General features: G+C 34.2%; 3 protein-coding genes across 5 annotated transcripts; 2 read left to right on the top strand and 1 right to left on the bottom strand.

Moving 5' to 3' along the window:
• Positions 1 to 655: 655 nt before the first annotated feature.
• On the bottom strand, positions 656 to 5,344 carry LOC114183205 (DNA-directed RNA polymerase). 3 transcript variants are annotated; one of them, XM_028070134.2, is made up of 7 exons: positions 5,157 to 5,344; positions 4,924 to 5,075; positions 4,694 to 4,803; positions 3,993 to 4,078; positions 3,267 to 3,371; positions 3,005 to 3,182; positions 656 to 1,030 (listed from the first exon to the last, which is right to left on the bottom strand). In XM_028070134.2, the coding sequence occupies exons 1-6, from the start codon at positions 5,264 to 5,266 to the stop codon at positions 3,047 to 3,049; spliced, it is 699 nt and encodes a 232-aa protein (XP_027925935.1). In that variant the 5' UTR covers positions 5,267 to 5,344; the 3' UTR covers positions 656 to 1,030; positions 3,005 to 3,046. The 3 variants fall into 3 exon arrangements, with proteins under 3 accessions (XP_027925935.1, XP_085529131.1, XP_085529132.1); XM_085673005.1 differs by having other exon boundaries at positions 4,924 to 5,344; XM_085673006.1 differs by lacking the exon at positions 656 to 1,030 and adding an exon at positions 2,288 to 2,419 and having other exon boundaries at positions 4,924 to 5,344.
• A 2,240-nt stretch (positions 5,345 to 7,584) lies between these two features.
• Positions 7,585 to 12,138, top strand: ATSPO22 (Tetratricopeptide repeat (TPR)-like superfamily protein). The gene is made up of 5 exons (XM_028073980.2): positions 7,585 to 9,028; positions 9,621 to 9,810; positions 9,894 to 9,926; positions 10,447 to 11,064; positions 11,260 to 12,138. Exons 1-5 carry the CDS (start codon positions 7,710 to 7,712, stop codon positions 11,881 to 11,883), a joined length of 2,784 nt encoding a protein of 927 aa, XP_027929781.2. The 5' UTR covers positions 7,585 to 7,709; the 3' UTR covers positions 11,884 to 12,138.
• A 515-nt stretch (positions 12,139 to 12,653) lies between these two features.
• LOC114186290 (Rhodanese/Cell cycle control phosphatase superfamily protein) lies at positions 12,654 to 17,262 on the top strand. The gene is made up of 4 exons (XM_028074347.2): positions 12,654 to 13,341; positions 14,327 to 14,429; positions 14,751 to 14,996; positions 17,105 to 17,262. The coding sequence occupies exons 1-4, from the start codon at positions 12,710 to 12,712 to the stop codon at positions 17,153 to 17,155; spliced, it is 1,032 nt and encodes a 343-aa protein (XP_027930148.2). The 5' UTR covers positions 12,654 to 12,709; the 3' UTR covers positions 17,156 to 17,262.
• The last annotated feature ends 697 nt before the right edge of the window (positions 17,263 to 17,959 follow it).

Here is a 17,959-nt window from a genome sequence, read left to right as displayed (position 1 = left end):
ACTATTTAAAAAAATGAAAATTATTGTTATATCAAATATGACAGTGCAAGAAGAAACGTAAAAAATGGTTAGCCCAGTACGGACGAAGACATTAAGACAATTAAAGACTTAGACATGATTATTTTAGAAATCAAATTCAAAAACACGTTTTTAACCGTCAAATCTACCTGCATAGATTATTATAGTCCTAAGTTACCAACTTTTTTAAATCAATATAATTTAAAAATTGTTACATAATCAGATCTATGTAGCTGCAGGCTGGTTTTCATTTCAATAAAGAACACAGTTCAAAGATACCCAATCTAAAAATGATGTATCCACATATTAATATTATTATACATGATCCAGTAATAGACTATGTTTTCTTTCATGACTGAATAAAGAAATCGTAGCTTCATAATTTTTCCCAGTTATTCGTATAAGAACCATCAAAAAGGTAAAGCTCACTTAAATAGTTGTTGGTAGAAACCAGAAAAATGAAAGTTCGTGGTGGTACCATAAACTTTATCATAAATCTTTTGTTTTAAAATACTCATCCAAACCGAGTCTTTCTAAATGCAAAGCTTAAACATCCATTTCAGGGACCACTTATGATTTGTTTGTTTAAAAGGCAAATATTTTGTGCTAGTCAAATTGAAACAAGAGAACATGGTAATTTACAAACCAATAGAAAAAAGCTTAGGATAATTTCAGCATGTAATATCGATGTGATCAAACCAAAGAAAAATAGTCAAATTTTCTTCCCACGTAATTCATGCCATTCTTCCCATCCTATCTAATTAGGGGACTCGGTGATATACATGGATAGGTCCCACTTCCTATAGGAATCAAGAAGCTATATTACCAATAGGAAAATACTGCAAATATTCCTTTGACTTGATCATACAGTAAATTATCATCATAATCTTAAAAAATTATGACCTAAATGAAACAGGTGCACCTTTGTCCAAGGCAACTTCGGGAATTCTTTCAGAAATCTAAATGCTGAAGCATCCCAATGTAGTTAAGACGCCAATTTGCGTTTTCAGTCCTTGAGAAAAAGAATGAAACACATTTGGCATCAGATATAAATTCAAAAACTTCCATTCATAAATTTAGCTTATGTGCAATGCCAATCACCTGAGTATAGTCATCATCCAGGGAAAGTATATATTTACATAAAGTTGCACAAACATCACAGGAATCTAAAGTCATCTATTGTCTGAAAAATTGAATTTAGATATTTATACAAAATTCAAAAACCTTGTTCCCAAGCTATGATTCAGATAAAGCCAACACTTACGTAAAATAAACTGAGCTGAGAGACTCCACAAACCAATGTTTCAATAGGTCAATGCAAATGGAACAACAAAGCGGTGTTCTAAAACGCCACATCCTCGTGTGGGACAAATTATGTTTAACATTGAATTATTTTACTAAGGCTAATTATTCAATGTTACAACATTAACGCAGACATACAGAGAAACAAAGTTTACATTTCCAATAACAAATTATCTCTTTTAGACCTCAAGAGAACATAAATAAAAACATACATCAATCTCAAACACTAACAATAATATCTATCTATCTATCTATCTATCTATGTATATATATATATATATATATATATATATATATATATATATATATATATATATATAAAGGCAAATTATTGAATTCTCCATTTTCTAAAATATCTAGAATTGAGATAGTCCTTCGATTCCTATCCAAAGACAAATTTTCAAGTTCATTTAAGGAATTCAATAACTTGATTTTCCCTTTACTTTTTCTCTTTATAGACTTTCAATTTAGGGAAATGCAATGTCTTCTCTCCACTATATCTTCCCTTGATCTGTTTATTATTTTCATGTACTTAAGTATTAAGAGAAGAGATATATAACTGAAAAAAGAGAAGTCGATATAGCAACCATGTGAAAGTGACTCATCAATACGTTATATTTAATCTCTTATTCAGACTGAGTTGATAAAGATATGCATGCAAACTATTTTTTTGCATTAGATGACTGGATTTTTGTCTGTAGGCTTTAAATGGATTCAAACATTTTAGCTTTAAGAGTTTGAGGCCATTTTTAAATTTTTTTCTCCAAAGAAAAATAACACAGTAAATGGACATTTTTCTAAGGAAAAATTAAAGACTTTGGTAAAAGTAAAGCTGTTTGCTGCTTGGGTACAGCTGGTTGGAGCCAGATGCTCGCAACATCAATGGTGTCACTACGGCCTTATAATTTGGTGAGATCAAATATATTTTTTAGCTTCTGTTTCGTTATCTTCCAAGAGGTTTGCAATTTCAGACGCTAAAGGAATGGACAGCTTTCCAAAGGAGGTGAGAATCCTACTGCAAGGCGTAACGTGTCATAATGAGCACACTGTTGGCATTTGTTCAACATAACATGGCTCCCTACTTTTAAGTGTTGTCGTACTACAAAAACAAAAATTATATAGTACAAAACTTAATGCAGGAAAACGTTCATCAGAACATAAACCATAAAATTAAAGGTGTCAGAATGAATTGCAATCAGTGAGTTAACCAAGCTCACCATGGGTTTGATCCACGTTGAGTTGGAAAATTGAATAGTTTTAAATTATGGATCAAAATCAAATTGTCTCATTTAATACATGAGTCAAACAGGTTTGAGCCAGGTTATAAGGTGTTGACCTGTTTTCATGATAAAAAGATAATTACAACTTGAAGGTATTAGGACTCTTAATATTGATTAGCTATTTAAATATTCAATGTTATATATATGTAGAAGACCATTAATAAAAAACATCATTTTTATATTCTTATATTCAGTGACTCATAACTTTCAACGAATAGTGGGTAGAGCAAAGTTGAATTTTTTTTGGCTCACAATAAAGTGAGTAGGGCTGAGCAAACCCATCTTTAGCTCACCTGTGGTGACCTAACCCATGTAAACTAAATTGACTCACTTTGACATCCACCTAAAATTTCTTGGCATTAGGCACTTGATATATAATCTACTATTAAAAAATGAAAATTTACCTGTGGATAAAATGCACTCAAAATAAGATTCCAATGCTACATTCAAGAATCCTCCGAGTGTTTTTGCCTTTTTGCACTTGTTTTCTTTTGAGCAATGTCCAAAGTTGACAGTTCCCCATCCACAACATCTTGTTCAAGCACTATTCGTTCTGGCTGAATTCTTTTCTTCTTTTCACTCCTGTACATTTTTTAAGACAACTATCAAAGTATATACTTTCAAAAGTATTGTTATGATTGGACAAATACATTATAAGAGAAAAACCTGTCAGCATGGGAAACAACTTCTAAGTTCTTGTCCAACCAATAAATGCTGCCTGTGTGCTCGGGAATTAGAGATCCATAAACATGAAGTATTTCTTCATCAAAACTGCAAAAGGATAAATCATTGAAATTAATCATGTGATGAAATGTTCAACTCATAGTCTTATTACCATCAATTCATAGAAATTTCATAATCAGGAGGTTATCAGGATTTGGATCCAATAAATTTCATTACTGTGAAAAAAAATCTTCACAGTACTCCTTCTATTGTCTGCACTACTGTAGAAACAACCAAACTCAGAATACATGTCCCTAAAAACAATAGCATAGACTCACGGAACAAATATATGATACCCACTGCATATGCATAAGATGCTATCAGTGCCCACTTTAACCCGTTCAACAAAACGAAAACAAAAGTACATACTCTCGTACAATGAATATGTCAAAACTGTGGAGTTTCTGATAAATTCAGATACAGCTAATCATACAATTATAAACAGTCGTGCAAACTTATGACTATTGCCTAATTACTACCCATATAAGTCTGCAAGTATGATGTTTCTTCATTGCAGTAAACCCCTACCGAGTGAGAGACACATTCCGGTACAGTTTGACATGTCTTTATTGATACAAATATGCATTAAGATTTGAAGTCACACTCAATTCCAAGGAATATAAATTCTACACAATTAGTCTTAGCCGAAGCAAATTAACAATATGTCACCTCTTGACTGAAAACCGTATCATGGTCCCGACCTTTATCACATGTCGCTTGTTAGACCTGCTTGCATACACCTCTTGTCCTTTTTTCTACAAAGAGGAAAAGGAATCACAAACGTATCAGCACCACTGATTAATCACTAAAACAAAAAGAAGTAATAAATTAATTATTGCCACTATTAAAGAAGGTCCGGATTCAATTTTCAAAATTACACATTCCAATAAGTACACTATCTAATTTGAACGAAACACGCAAAAGCTAGTTATTCTAGCTTCCTTTGATCCACATCAATGTTGAATAACACTTTAATTACATATTATGTTCCTGTAAGCTGCAATCTTTACGTTTTAGTCCCAAAACCTAAACCTACTCGTTTCAGTCCCTGTCATCCAAAACCATAGAAACAAAATGTGTGTAAAGACTACAATGAACTAAAAAATGTCCATGTAGAGACTACGACGAGTAGCTTTTATGTATATAGAGACTAAATAATAAAGATTGTATGAGTACAGAAACTAGATGAATAATTAAATATTGAATTAACAGGCATCCAAACACAAATTTAGTTGATCCCTAAACCATATCAAAAACACTAAATAATCCCTCATTAATCTGCAATGGCCGAACAACTAGCCATATCAACAACACTAATTAGTTAATTAATCACTAAAACAAGTTGAAACCAAGAGCCAAACGAGACTCACCATTTTCCACACAAACTCTTCCCTGATGTCTTTCTCTGCTATAACCGCAGCAGAAAAGCCAAGCACAACAACGTGAATGGACTCCTGCGTAAGCTTAACCACCTTCCCTTCTGAAACCAACAAAACAAAACCTACCGGTTAACGCAAGGCATTGATTTTTCATTAATTTATTCCTTGAACTTAAAAAAAAAAAAAAAAAAAAAAAAAAAGTGGTAGAGAAGAAAAAATACCTAAAAGCGTGTTTGGCTTGGGAGAAAAGAGCAAAAAATTGACCTTGAGTTTGACGCCGAAGTAAGGGTGAACGCCGGGGAGGATCTTAGCGCACGTGTCCAGCGAGTTGACATCATAAGCCAAAACGACGCCGTCGACGATTTCGCTGAACCTGCAATGGGAGAAGTTAGAGACAAAACGACGACAAGATTGTGACGTTTTGTTAGGGTTTGGTTTTGGTTCGGAAGCGTACGTGAAAAGCAAGGAGCTGAGTTCGCGGAGAACGGCTTGGGAAACCTGGTTGCTCTTTGAAGGGTGAATGTAAACAGTTAAATTCGCTTTCGAGACCTTCAAGCCTTCCATTGACGGTTGTACTCCACGCGCCACTGACTTCGGTGATGAAGTGACACCGCTGTTTGGCTAAGAAAGGAGTGAGAGGAAGAAGAAACTAGAGAATTAGGTTTATACACTTTTTTAGTACCAAAAATACCCTCCACCTTCCTCTTGGTTGACTAGTTTGACTTCATACATGTTTAAATTAGAATAAGAGAAAAATATAATGAATATAAAAATTTGAAAAATTAGGATGAATATTTATTTTCGTCTTATTTTCTAATGTTCAGCCTAAAAAATTATTTAAAATATATTTCATTTGTATTAAAAACTAGGTGGAAAAATTATTTTCATTTATATATATATATATATATATATATATATAAAAGAAAAACTCAAAAGCAAAAAAGTAATTAAATTATTTTTTAGCTAAAATAATATATTATCATAATTTAAAAAACATTGATTATTTTTTGTTATCAATAAAAATGTTATTTTATATGTTACATTTTAATTGTTGTGTGTATAATATTTTTTAACAAAAATTTCTTGTATTGCCATAACTAGTTTTACCATTCATGTGATTTAAGTGTAATATATAAAATTTGTTATTATTTATTGTATAAATTGATAATAACAAAATTCCGTAGATAAAATCCAGTACCTATGAATTATTCATGAAAAATAAATTGTATATAATACCTAGACGGTACTTACATACCAAAATTATGTAGTAATTACATACAGATTTTTTTTTATAAGTAATTATTGTGAATTACTTTTAAATTATTATTTATAAATTTTTTATAAATAATTACTTACAGATTTTGTCATAAATAATACTTATAAATTTTTTCCCCGTAGATAATAATCTTTCAATTTTTTCGTAAATAATTACATATTTTACCCAAACAGCCAATTTACTAAATGGATTTTCTATACTAAAAATACATATACAATCCTGGTCATACAGCGAAATTCATGATAAAATCAATACATGAACTAAATAGAGTAATATTTCAATTATAAATAAAAAGTATTGTCACAAAAAACATTAATTCAATAAAATGTGCAAAAAATAATCTAATACAATGCACTAACATTCGAACCATAATAAAAAGAATCCACATAATCAAAATCCGATAGGAATACTAAGACATTAAAATAATTTCTAACAAAATAATAATCACTATAACCACTACTAAGACAAAAATATTTTACTAAAGAAATTCTAAAAGAAATTAGGAACTTATGTCCCGAATCTGGTCCTCGATATAATGAATTAAAATTAATTTGCCTTCGTATATTGTTTTCATTATTTTAAATTTCTTATATGTTGATGTTTTGTAGTGCTTACTAAAAATAAATATGTATATCTGATTAGATAATATTTTCTTATAGATGTGTCTTCTATCTTAACCATACACTATATATATATATATATATATATATATATATATATATATATATATATATATATATATATATATATATATATATAAAAAAGAACATTTCGCGTTATCTATTATTTGTGGATGTTGAATGAATTTTACATACACAAGTTATTGTAAGAATAATAATTAATTTTATCAAGCTATGCTTTCAACCAATATGATAATGTTCCTTAATTATTTATTAGTATAGTTAATTATCTTATAATTTGATAAAATCGTCAATATATAAATACTCCATTATCTTAAAAAAAACAATAAATAGAAAAAAACAGTTTTGTATTTTGAGATTATGTTGTATTATTTAGTAAAACATAACATCCTACAATACACACATATTATATTTTAAGACAATCAATTATTGTAAGCATACTATGTCTGTTTCATTCATTATTTTTCAAACCTTATTGCTATTCAATTATGTCTTCCTATAATCCAAAAACTGAGTGAAAAAACACTAACAGAAGGTTTAAGATTAATATTTCTACGAATATTAAAATATCGATATATGATATTAAACAAGAAGCCAAATTTTAGTAAGTTTAAAAGGAATATATAAACGAATATTATCAGTAAACACACTTTCATTTAATGCACACGATTTAGTTTATATGCAAAGAAGATTTAAATCTTTGGTTGTTATAGTAGAATTTTCTAAAATAGTTGCTTGTGTTTTACATAATAATAAAAACAAATTTATGAAATTTGAAATAAAACTATGAAATTATTTTGATCTCTAAAAACTCCATCCTTGAAAATAAATGTTTTCATTATCTGTAAAGCAGTAGCAATTTAGTTTCTCCCTACTGGTACTGTAAGTATTAAGTATTTGTATATTATGACTAGTTAAAAATAATTTAAAAAATATATTTTAATAAATTTACAGTCCATTGATATTCTATTAAAATAAAAAATGTTACCTATCAAGTGCAATTTCAAAATGAAAGGTAAATTTTACAGAAAAGAAAACAACCAAAGGCAAAACAGAAAAACCAGCCTTTCAAATTTTCCCGCCAAAACAAATGAGAATTGCAGAGATATCCTCGCCGGAGCTCCGGCCACTTCAACGAGACACGGAGGCTAACAACCGTAGCCTCTCCCATATCGAAGCAATCGTCAAGCAACTCGAAACGCTCACCGCGGATAAACCACCTCCGGAAACTACCACCTCCGATCTCCGACAATGTCTTACTCAGCTAAGTCAACTCGCTCCGTTTCCGAATTCGTTGAGGCTTCAGATCTGGAAGCTCAGTTACCGCCTCTGGAACGCATGCGTCGACATCTCCAACACCACCGCCATCCGGTCCTCATCCTCCGCCACCACCGAAAGTCAAGCCGAACTCCGACACATCGCCGCTGACCTTCTCTCTATCGCCGGAGAAGTCGCCGGCGTTCCCTCTCCGGCGATAAAATCGGCGTCGTTCTACCACAAGACCGGTCTGATATGGCACAACCTCCGGAAATTTGATCTCGCGGCGAAGTGCTTCGAGCGCGCCACTGATCTGGTTTCGAAGCTTGACATCAATTCAATCGTCGACGCTGGAGAGAGAAAAATGATGCTGGATCTGAACCTGGCTCGGTCCCGAACAGCGTGGGAGGTTCGGGACCCAAGCCTGTCGGTTGCGCTGCTTAACCGGAGCAAGAGCTTCCTCTTCGGTTTGTGCGACCACTACGCGGATCTCGCGAAGCAGTACATGGCGTTCGGGAAACGCGCGCTGTCGAACAGCGGCGCGGACGCAAGTCGCGAGGCGCTGAAGCTGATGAACGAGGCGTTGGAGACTTGCGAGAAGGGATTCGATACAGCGCGAACACGGGAAGAGAAGGTGGAGATCCGAGGGTTGAGGTGGAAGGCACTTAGGTTTATTGCTGCGATTCATTTGCAAAAAGAGGAATATGAGAGTGTGATAAAGTGTGTGAAGGTTTTGAGAGACTCAGCTGATGGCGGTGACGAGCATCCGAGTCTTTCGGTGTTGGCGATGAAGGCGTGGTTAGGGTTGGGTAGGCATGGTGAGGCGGAGAGGGAGTTGCGGGGTATGGTGATTGACAGGGGGATTCCGGAGGGAGTTTGGGTGTCGGCGGTGGAGGCGTATTTTTCGGCGGCGGGGACAGCTGGGGCGGAGACGGCGAAGGGGGTGTTCTTGGGGCTGTTGGGAAGGTGTCATGTTAGTGCTGGGGCGGCGGTGAGGGTGGCGCATAGGGTGGCGGGTGGTGGCGGGGAAGGGGGGAGAGTGAGGGCTAAGGTGGTTGCTGAACTTGTGTCTGATGAGAGGGTGGTGGCCCTCTTTGCAGGACAGGATGCTGCTAAGGATAGGGTGGCAATGCATGCTGTTCTGTGGAATTGGTATAGCTTCTTGAATCTTTCATTCCTAATCTGCTTTGAATACTTAAGTTTGTAAGTTTTGCAATGTGGCACCGTGGGGTGTGCAAACTTCAAATTTAGAACAGTTTGGCTATGCTATCTTTCTGTTTTATCTTCTCAAATGTATTCTCAAGAAAACATATAGTGAGTGTGGTAGAATATAATGGAATAGAAGTTATTGTTCGTGGTTGAACTTATGTTAAAGGACAATAAAGACACCATGGCATTGGAGATTAGTAGTTGTTCAAATAGTGGTAAATTAGGGTTTGAAGTTTTGTTGGAAGAGGTGGCCCCGTTTCATGCTTGAGTGCACTTCAAGCAAGATTGCCTTTAGTGTTGAGTTCCTATAGCAAACTCAAAATAGGAACATAGGCAACTTGTTATACTTTGATTCTTAGATGTGACATTTCATGGCTCGATTATAATTGACTTTACCTTGGTAAATAATAAAATGTACATGCTGAGGGGTTTACCGTTTGCCTGATCCAGATTTGCGCTCCGTAATGTTTTGCAATAATTAGGAAGTTCTCTCCAAATGAACCTACTGATCTCAATATTTTAATGTGATTTACAGTGGTGCCGATAACTTTCAATCAAAAGATTATGAGACCAGTGCGGAACTCTTTGAAAAATCAATGCTCTATATTGCACATGATACAGAGAACAGAATACTTCGAGCAAAGGGCTACAGAGTTCTGTGTCTCTGCCACCTTGGTCTGCTGCAGCTGGATCGTGCCCAAGAATACATCAACGAGGCTGGAAAGGTATTTTTATTCACAGAGTTCTGAATTTGTTGCACTAATTTTCAGTCAAATATGAAATATTATCGATGTTTTTCTCTCTGCAGCTTGAGCCTAACGTTGTCTGTGCTTTTCTTAAGGTACACTTTCTTCTAACCGAGAATCTGTTGGTGCTTCAGTATCCATGTATATAAAGCAGCATATAAATTTATAAGGCTATCCTATGCTTGAAATTCACGTTGAGCTATCCAAAATCACATTGAAATAAGATTAATAATCGTGTGTTGGTGCTTGTGTATCCATATGCATACATCACAGATCACACAAATTTATAATGCTATCCTACACGTCTGGATTTATGTTAAATAATAAAAAATCATTTTAAAATAGCAGCTAAAATAATATTAGGTGAATTGATAAAATTGAATGAGTTAAAAAATATTAACTAACTTCTTGTATTGTTTTACTGTGAAGTTTGTGTTATAGAATAAAAGCATTCAAGCATAATATATATAATTCAAGATCTATTTTAATTAAAATTTATTTTGCAAACATGTAATGTTTTAAGCTTGTTGCAACTAACCCCACTTGCATCTCATTAGGATGATAGAAACACTTTTGCATGCGAACTTAAATTGACATTTATTTGTTTTAACCCAGTTCAAAATTTATCTCCAAAAGAATGACCACCAAGGGGCTATTGATCAAATAGAAGCCATGACAACATGCCTTGACTTTCAACCAGATTTTCTCTCACTTTCAGCGCATGAAGCTGTTGCATGTCATGCTCTACCTGTTGCTGTTGCCTCTCTATCAAGTATGCTAAAGTTCTACGCTTCAGGAAAGTCCATGCCCACTGCCGAAGTAACAGTTGTGCGCACCTTGCTGACAGTCCTCTCTCAAGAACCAGGTAATGAACAGCAAGTTATCAAATTTTTAAAACATGCCCATACTCGAGCATCAGAGATTGGTCCCGATTTCTTCTTTGGTAAAGAGGAGGTTGGCAGACGGGAACGGAATTGGTTTGCCGTGACTTCATGGAACTATGGTACAAAAACGGGGCAGGATAAGAATTATGAATTATCAGCTGAGTTCTTGAAACTGGCATCAGATTTTTATGCACTAGTCGAGGGTTCCGATGATGAGAGCAATGTCATGGTTTGCAAATCGTTAGTGCTTTCTGTATCATCAATGATAGCTTTAGAGTTTCAAAGGAAGACTCCAATGTCAGAAACTGAAGTCAAGCAAGCTCTACACTTGCTAGATAGAGCAGGGCAGGTATGAAAATGTAGCACCAGATTCATTTTGCTAGATGCATTTCTCTTTTAGATTGACATTTTTATTTTTATTTTTTGATCAGCCTCTTTTAGATTGACATGATGCATAATATGCTATCAAAGTAATTTTTTTAGGTTATATTTTAGTTTTCAATGCCCTTGAACATTTTCTTGCTTCCATATTGTGTGGATGCAGATGCTAAAATCAAATTCGTCCAGGAACTCAGTCAACAATGACCAAATTAGTACCATTGAGCCTGAACTTCTTTTCATATACACTTTCTGTGCTTATGATATACAAGGCAGGCTGAATGACCCAGGTTCGCAATTTCTCAACGTGAGAAACTTTGCCAGTTCAAAGGCTTGCAAACCCCACCACCTCCTCCAAATTGGTCTCTCTGCCTCACAGGCACCACGGTTGAATCACGAAGTAGCATCCTTTGCTCTAAATGAATGCCTCTCATCTTTCCTAGCATCACCAGTTCCAGATTATCAAAATGTTGCTCTTGTGATGCGCAAGCTTATATCCATGGCTAGCGTTTACAAGGGTGACACTGATGATGATCTTGTGTATGGCATGTACAGGCAAGCCTATAGGATAATGGTTGGTTTAAAGGAAGATGAGTATCCAATTGAAGAAGGAAAGTGGCTCGCCATGACTGCATGGAACCGAGCAGCAGTGCCAGTGAAGTTGGGCCAGATTGAAGCAGGGAAGAAATGGATGACTGTCGGCTTGGACATTGCAAAGCATGTTCCAGGCATGGAAGCTTACAAAGCATGCATGGAAGAAGTCCTAGGTAATTTGAAGAAAGAACCTTGATATACACGAATCTCAAATACGGTTTCTAGTAGTATAGAACTCATAGATCTCTTGTACAGGAAAGTGTATATTATAGAAAACATCTGGTGTTGAATTTTGTTTTGGAAATTTTCTGTAAGTTTTATAAGAGCAGGTTTCAACTACTTCTACTCTTCTGTAAAACAAAGCTACTCCCATTCTAATCTTGGGGTTTTCTTTTCTGGGTTTCCGAATTATTGAACTTGTGTATCTGTGTGTTTAAATGGTGAGTCGAAAGAGTGGAATTTCTAGATCCAAAGATGCTTTATAGTTTATATGATTTAGATGCAAGTCAAAGTTATTCTTCATCTTCGTAGTTATTAATTTTCATTAATATTAACAATTTTTTTTCTTTTGTTTTTTTATGTGAAATGTGATTTTTTTTCTTAATGTCAATATATTATTTTCAATTGAAGTTTCTTAATATTCTTTTGATTAAAATATAATTTAAAATTATTTCTCAATTAATTATGTTTACATGATTATTTTTTTATACCAGACTTTCTATCAAGGTAACACAACCATATTTACTAAATAAAATTTTATATATATATATATATATATATATATGATATTTACAAAAGGTAACACAAACTATATTAACTAAATAAAATTATTCTAATTTAATGGTATATAATTTAGAGCAATAAATATATAGAATAATAAGTAGATTTAATGCAATTTTTTTAAAGTTTATCATTATAAGTAAAAATTGAATACAAATTATAAAGTTGATGTGAGAAGAATATAGTGAAAACCTTCGAGAAGACCACACTATCTGTGTGTGTCCCTGCAAAACCACCCTCTCATGGATTCCCTCTCTCTTCTTCTCTCTCCTTATCCACTCTCCCTAAAACCCCACAAACCCAAAACCTTCAAAACCTTCTCTCATTTCTCAAACCACAACCCTCAACACTCCACAATTAAACCTTTTCAATCCTATTCTTCAATCTCACTCTCTTCACCCCAAACACCTTCTCCCAAAGCATTAGCAAAACCCTTCTTCTCATTCGCCCTCTTCAACCTTTTCACTCAGTTTCCCTGCATAGCTGACGTCGCCGCCGAAGAAGCTGGCAAAATCAGCATTGAGTCAGTTCTGGTTTCCATCGACGGCTTCTTCAACCGGTACCCGTTTTTCGTGGGCGGGTGCGCCTTCATTTGGCTGGTGGCGATTCCACTGGCGGAGGAGTATTTCAAGAAGTGCAAGTTCGTGTCGGCGATTGACGCCTTCAGGAGGCTCCGCGATGATCCGAACTCGCAGCTGTTGGACATAAGGGATGAGAAGAGCTTGAGGTTTCTGAGGTCGCCGAATTTGAAATTTATTGAGAAGGAAGTGGTGCAGGTTGAGTTCACTGATGGTGGGAATGAAGATGAGTTTGTGAAGAAAGTGTTGGGGAAGTTCAAGGACGCGTCGAACACCGTTCTCTGTGTTTTGGACAGGTAAATAAAAATAGAGAATGGGAAAGAGAATAGTATTGCATGTTACAATTATATTAGAATTTGGTATTTGAAATCTCGAACGTGCAGTTTAAAGCATTGTTTTATCTCGATAATTGCATTCTGAACATAATTGAAGTTTGAAGTGGAAAAAGGAAACTAGATAGTAATTCTGTTTCACAGTAAATGGGGGTAAAGGGGAAGAAATCGATGTTTTGCGTTTTGAAGTGGAAAGGAAAAGTGGGTATTCTGGATTATATGTCCATTCAGCTTAAGAGATACTAAGTCAAAGTAATTGAATATGGTTAATGTATTTCCTTTTAAATTCTAAAGTGAGTATGTACTGAATTCAACTGAAAAGGGCAAATTAAGGTTCTGAAAGAATTAACATCATTTGTTTTGCTTTGCTCAAATCGGGACATAATAAATGTCTAAACAAAGTTTAATTTTTCCATTTGAATAAGATACATTATAGTGCTATGTAATGTGGGCTTACAATTTGGAGTGGTTGCAATCCAGTTTCCTTACCATTATTCTCTTTGACTTGGTTTCACTTGAATGAGAAATTTTTCTGTTGACTTTGCACTTGATTGATAGCTACTATCTACCTTTATCCTTTCAAAAAGATCTCCCCATTTCACGATTCATTATACTGTAGTGGAATGAATAGAGGACTGATTCAAACTATGGTTATCTGGCTTGGAAAGTGCCTGGAGATCTTTTGCCCATCTGCAACTTTTCATTTTTTATTTTCCTACAATTGGCTGATTTGTTTTAATTAAAGCTTTTGTCTGTACATTTCACCTATGTTGTCTTTTTCTTCATATTTTACATTTTACTAAAGTTTGGGGGAAAAGTCTGCGTACATTTTAGCTCTGACTAAGAACGAAGGAATCTTATTGCTAACGAGAATAGTATAATTTCTTTAACTGCATACTATACATGTCTGCAGAATTCCTCACCTGATTCTCTTTTGAGTGTAAGGTAGTTTTGATGATAATTCCATGAAAGTTGCCGAGTTACTATTTAAGAATGGTTTCAAAGAGGCCTATGCAATCAAAGGTGGAGTTAGAGGCGAGCAAGGTTGGATGGTATGACCATTATCTTCTCTTTCACTTGCGTTTGTTTAGCAGAAAGTGCAGAACAAACATCTGCCTACATTGTATAAATTTTTTGTTCACATTAGGAAAACCTTTTAAATTGGATGTAAGTTGGTTTTCTTCATTGTCGCTATCAAAACACCTGAAAAGCTATGAAAGATAGAGTATTAGAAAGATCTAAGTAGTGGATTCAGCGATCAATTTTTTGGTAATTCAGTTTGTCCTTTAAACTTGATGCCCAAAAAGGAGTTTACAAATCTGGTTGCAGAAAATCTGTTGAAAGTAAATGAAAAAGAGTGTTCATGGTTGCAGGCTATACAAGATTCCCTTTTGCCCCCTTCTGTGCATATAAGGAAAAGGGTAAAATCTTCAAAGGAACCCAATAAAAATGGAAATGGTGCCATCCAGCAAAAAGATAGCAACAATAAGAGTTCCTTATCCCAAGAGATCTCCCCTGTTGGAAACCAAAAGATGGACAACGGTAATGTGAAAAGCTCTGTAGAGTCTACTCCAGAAGTGAAAACTGGTCCTGTAGTGTCCTCCTCTCCTTATCCCAATGTATGTTATCCTCAACTCTCTCATATCATGTGCCTTTATGTTCTAAAAGGGCATGTTTAACAGTTAAAGTAGGAATTGTCAATTAGTTAATGTTGATCGATGAGTTATGCTTCTGAAATTTGTTCCACATCACTGTTATTCAGCTGATGTGTTTTATGAAATTATTACTGTAGCAAAAGTGTATTGTATCTGGGTTCACACGGATAAATGTTCAGGCCATATTAATTATGGCAATAGTTTTCATTCTATTCAGAAATTTACTCACAAATTTTCACACTTTGGTTTCATGTGTCTGTCTCCATATATATCAGGTTGGCTTAAATGCACCATTGGTGGGTGCTGGAGCAACTCCTTCACTAATCTAGTTATACATATTTGTTGCAGTTTATTTTGTTTTGAATTTATTGCGATTTCTGAATAACTAGTTGCAAAATGACAAGAATGAAATATTTTTAGGAGGTGTTGACCTTAAGGTTATTTAGGCTTTGAAAGATTACACTAGCTTTAGTAGTGTGCAAGTAACCCAGGTATAAATAATATTAAGGATTTGTATTCAGCATCTTTAAGTTGTATTATAAAAAGTTTAGATCTTAGATGTTTGTAAACCTTAGAATACCTCTGTTATTGTTCCACTTCAATGCATCTCTCTCTATTTCTCTTCTCAAACAATCGTTTAAGCTTCTGTGCTATATTCTCACTGCATGCGCCTTGCAAGTTGCAATTGGTGTTTTATGTCCATTGTTTTGTTATACTGATTAACATGACAACTGATCCTAGGAAAACACAGTTGAGGTATAGTGTTGAAAGAAATACTGTCAAGAAGTAGTTCACTATCAATCGTGTGGGGGAAGTGATGCAATCCCAAAATTTTAACTTTCGAGTACTCAAGTTTTCTTAAGGCTAGTGAGTACGATGTCTGAGAAACCTATTTTACATTTTTCCACCTTTGGGGGTCTTATCCTCTATATACATTAAACAAAACCATGTGGGCTATTGAGTACTCTAAGATCATAGGAATATAAAAAAATCAAAACAGAACAGATATGAATAATTTATAAGAGACACAGAATTGATGAAGTTGCTCCTGGTGTCTTGAGGCTAATCGAGTAGTGAATACCCTCCTTCGAGGAATTTAGAAGAATCCTAGGAAGTAATTCTCTTGATGGGCCTTTTCGTACTCCTCTGGGATTCCAAGCATGCTTTTACCACCCTGATTTTGGTAGTAATGATGGAGTAACTTATTGACCTGTTCTTTTTACCTTTTAACTGCACTCGGTTATGCTACAGCTCACTACTGGTATTGTGGCAGTTGTGGCAGCAACTTTATTTATCATTTAAGGTCATAATTCAAATTTCAGAGTACCCTACCCAACCATCTCAATTGTGTATAGATATTTACAAAGTGGATACAAAAGTTCCAAGCCCGCTCTGAGCATAAATAGTTGAGTCCATGACTCGTGGGTGCATATGATAGTTGGAAAGAGCACTGTAATTTTGATGGTTTGATATCATACCAATTATAGCAACCTTACAGGATATAAAAATAAAAGTGGAATCATTTTGCGTGCTTTTTATCTGTTCTTCAATTTTCTTTCTATTCTGATTCAAGTTCACAACCACCTTCAAGCTTCAGAAGTTATGACTCTATCTAGTTAACATTTATGCAATACTTTTAAATAATGAAAAATCTTACGTTAGATTCAAGCGTTGAATACTAATAGTAATTGTATCTCAAGTAATCACACGCACAGAACTTCTTGTACCTCAGTTGGTGGTGTCAATATGTGAATTTAAGAATGAACTTGATTTAGGTGATGACTTCTGATGGAAAGATCCATTGGAGAATAGACTGGTTCCGACAATGGTGATTCCAACTTTGTCAGTACAACTGTGTTCATTTTTTCCAGTATGCTAAAAATGGAAGATGTCTGATATTATTTCATAAATTTGATTGGTTTTGTTATTAAGATATTTGCTTGCATGATTTGAAAACATGAAACAGAGCCACAGTAAACCTCAATACTTGTGAAGTGTGTGTACTGCTATTTTCTTACATTTTATGTTTTGGAAATAAAAATTCTCATCATTTTTGTCTTTCTTTTTTGCAGTACCCGGATTTGAAGCCACCATCATCTCCAACTCCATCAAAGCCACAATAGTTTTCTTGGTTAAAGCATACTTAACTGACATCTGTATGGCAGAAATACTATTTGGTGACTCTTAAATCGTTTATTTTTAATTTTACAGTCATTCTTTTTCTTTTCTACTTTGAATTTTAGAGCGTGAAATACGTAATACTGCACAATCAGAATCAATCTGGATGTTTAGTATTTATACTCTAAACAATTTTTTGGCAACAACAACAACGAAAGTGAATTAGTTTGTTTAGGAGATTGCCAAAATAAAAAAAGAAAAGAGAGGAGAAAAATGAGGAGAAATATTAAAGCCGCTAAACGTTTGCATCTTTGTCAGGACAAAAATTTAAAGACGGTGGACATTCATAATATCTACGAACTATTATATAGAAAATGGTTTATGGTACTAATGTCATGTATTTAATTATAAGCATTCTCTCCTCTTTTCCATAGATTCTCCCTCAATTATAAAGCTGCCATTTTGTCTTTTTCAGTCAATTGCAATTCCATTTTTAATGCTTTGATATACATTACTTATATTTGTTAATAATGATCACGAATAATTGTTTGAATGTATTCTCCTTAATTTTATCCTGGAAGTGAAAAATAAGAGAAAAAAAAATAGTAATTAAGTTTTTATGAGTTAAAATAACCTACGTATAAGTTTTTTTATGTAGTTTTTCAACTTTCATTCTAACTTGTGTGTAACTTAATTTTAATATATGAAAATGCTTATATATTTTTCCCTTGAAACGACTTATTTAAAAATTTGTGAAAGATATCCTTAATTATAATAAACATAAATGATTAAAATGGATTTTTCTAGTA

This window comes from Vigna unguiculata, chromosome 5, assembly GCF_037176805.1.
Source record: "Vigna unguiculata cultivar grain cowpea cultivar isolate G323 ecotype 2 chromosome 5, ASM3717680v1, whole genome shotgun sequence".
NCBI classification, from domain to species: Eukaryota; Viridiplantae; Streptophyta; class Magnoliopsida; order Fabales; family Fabaceae; genus Vigna; species Vigna unguiculata.
This window is presented reverse-complemented; position numbering and strand designations above follow the sequence as displayed.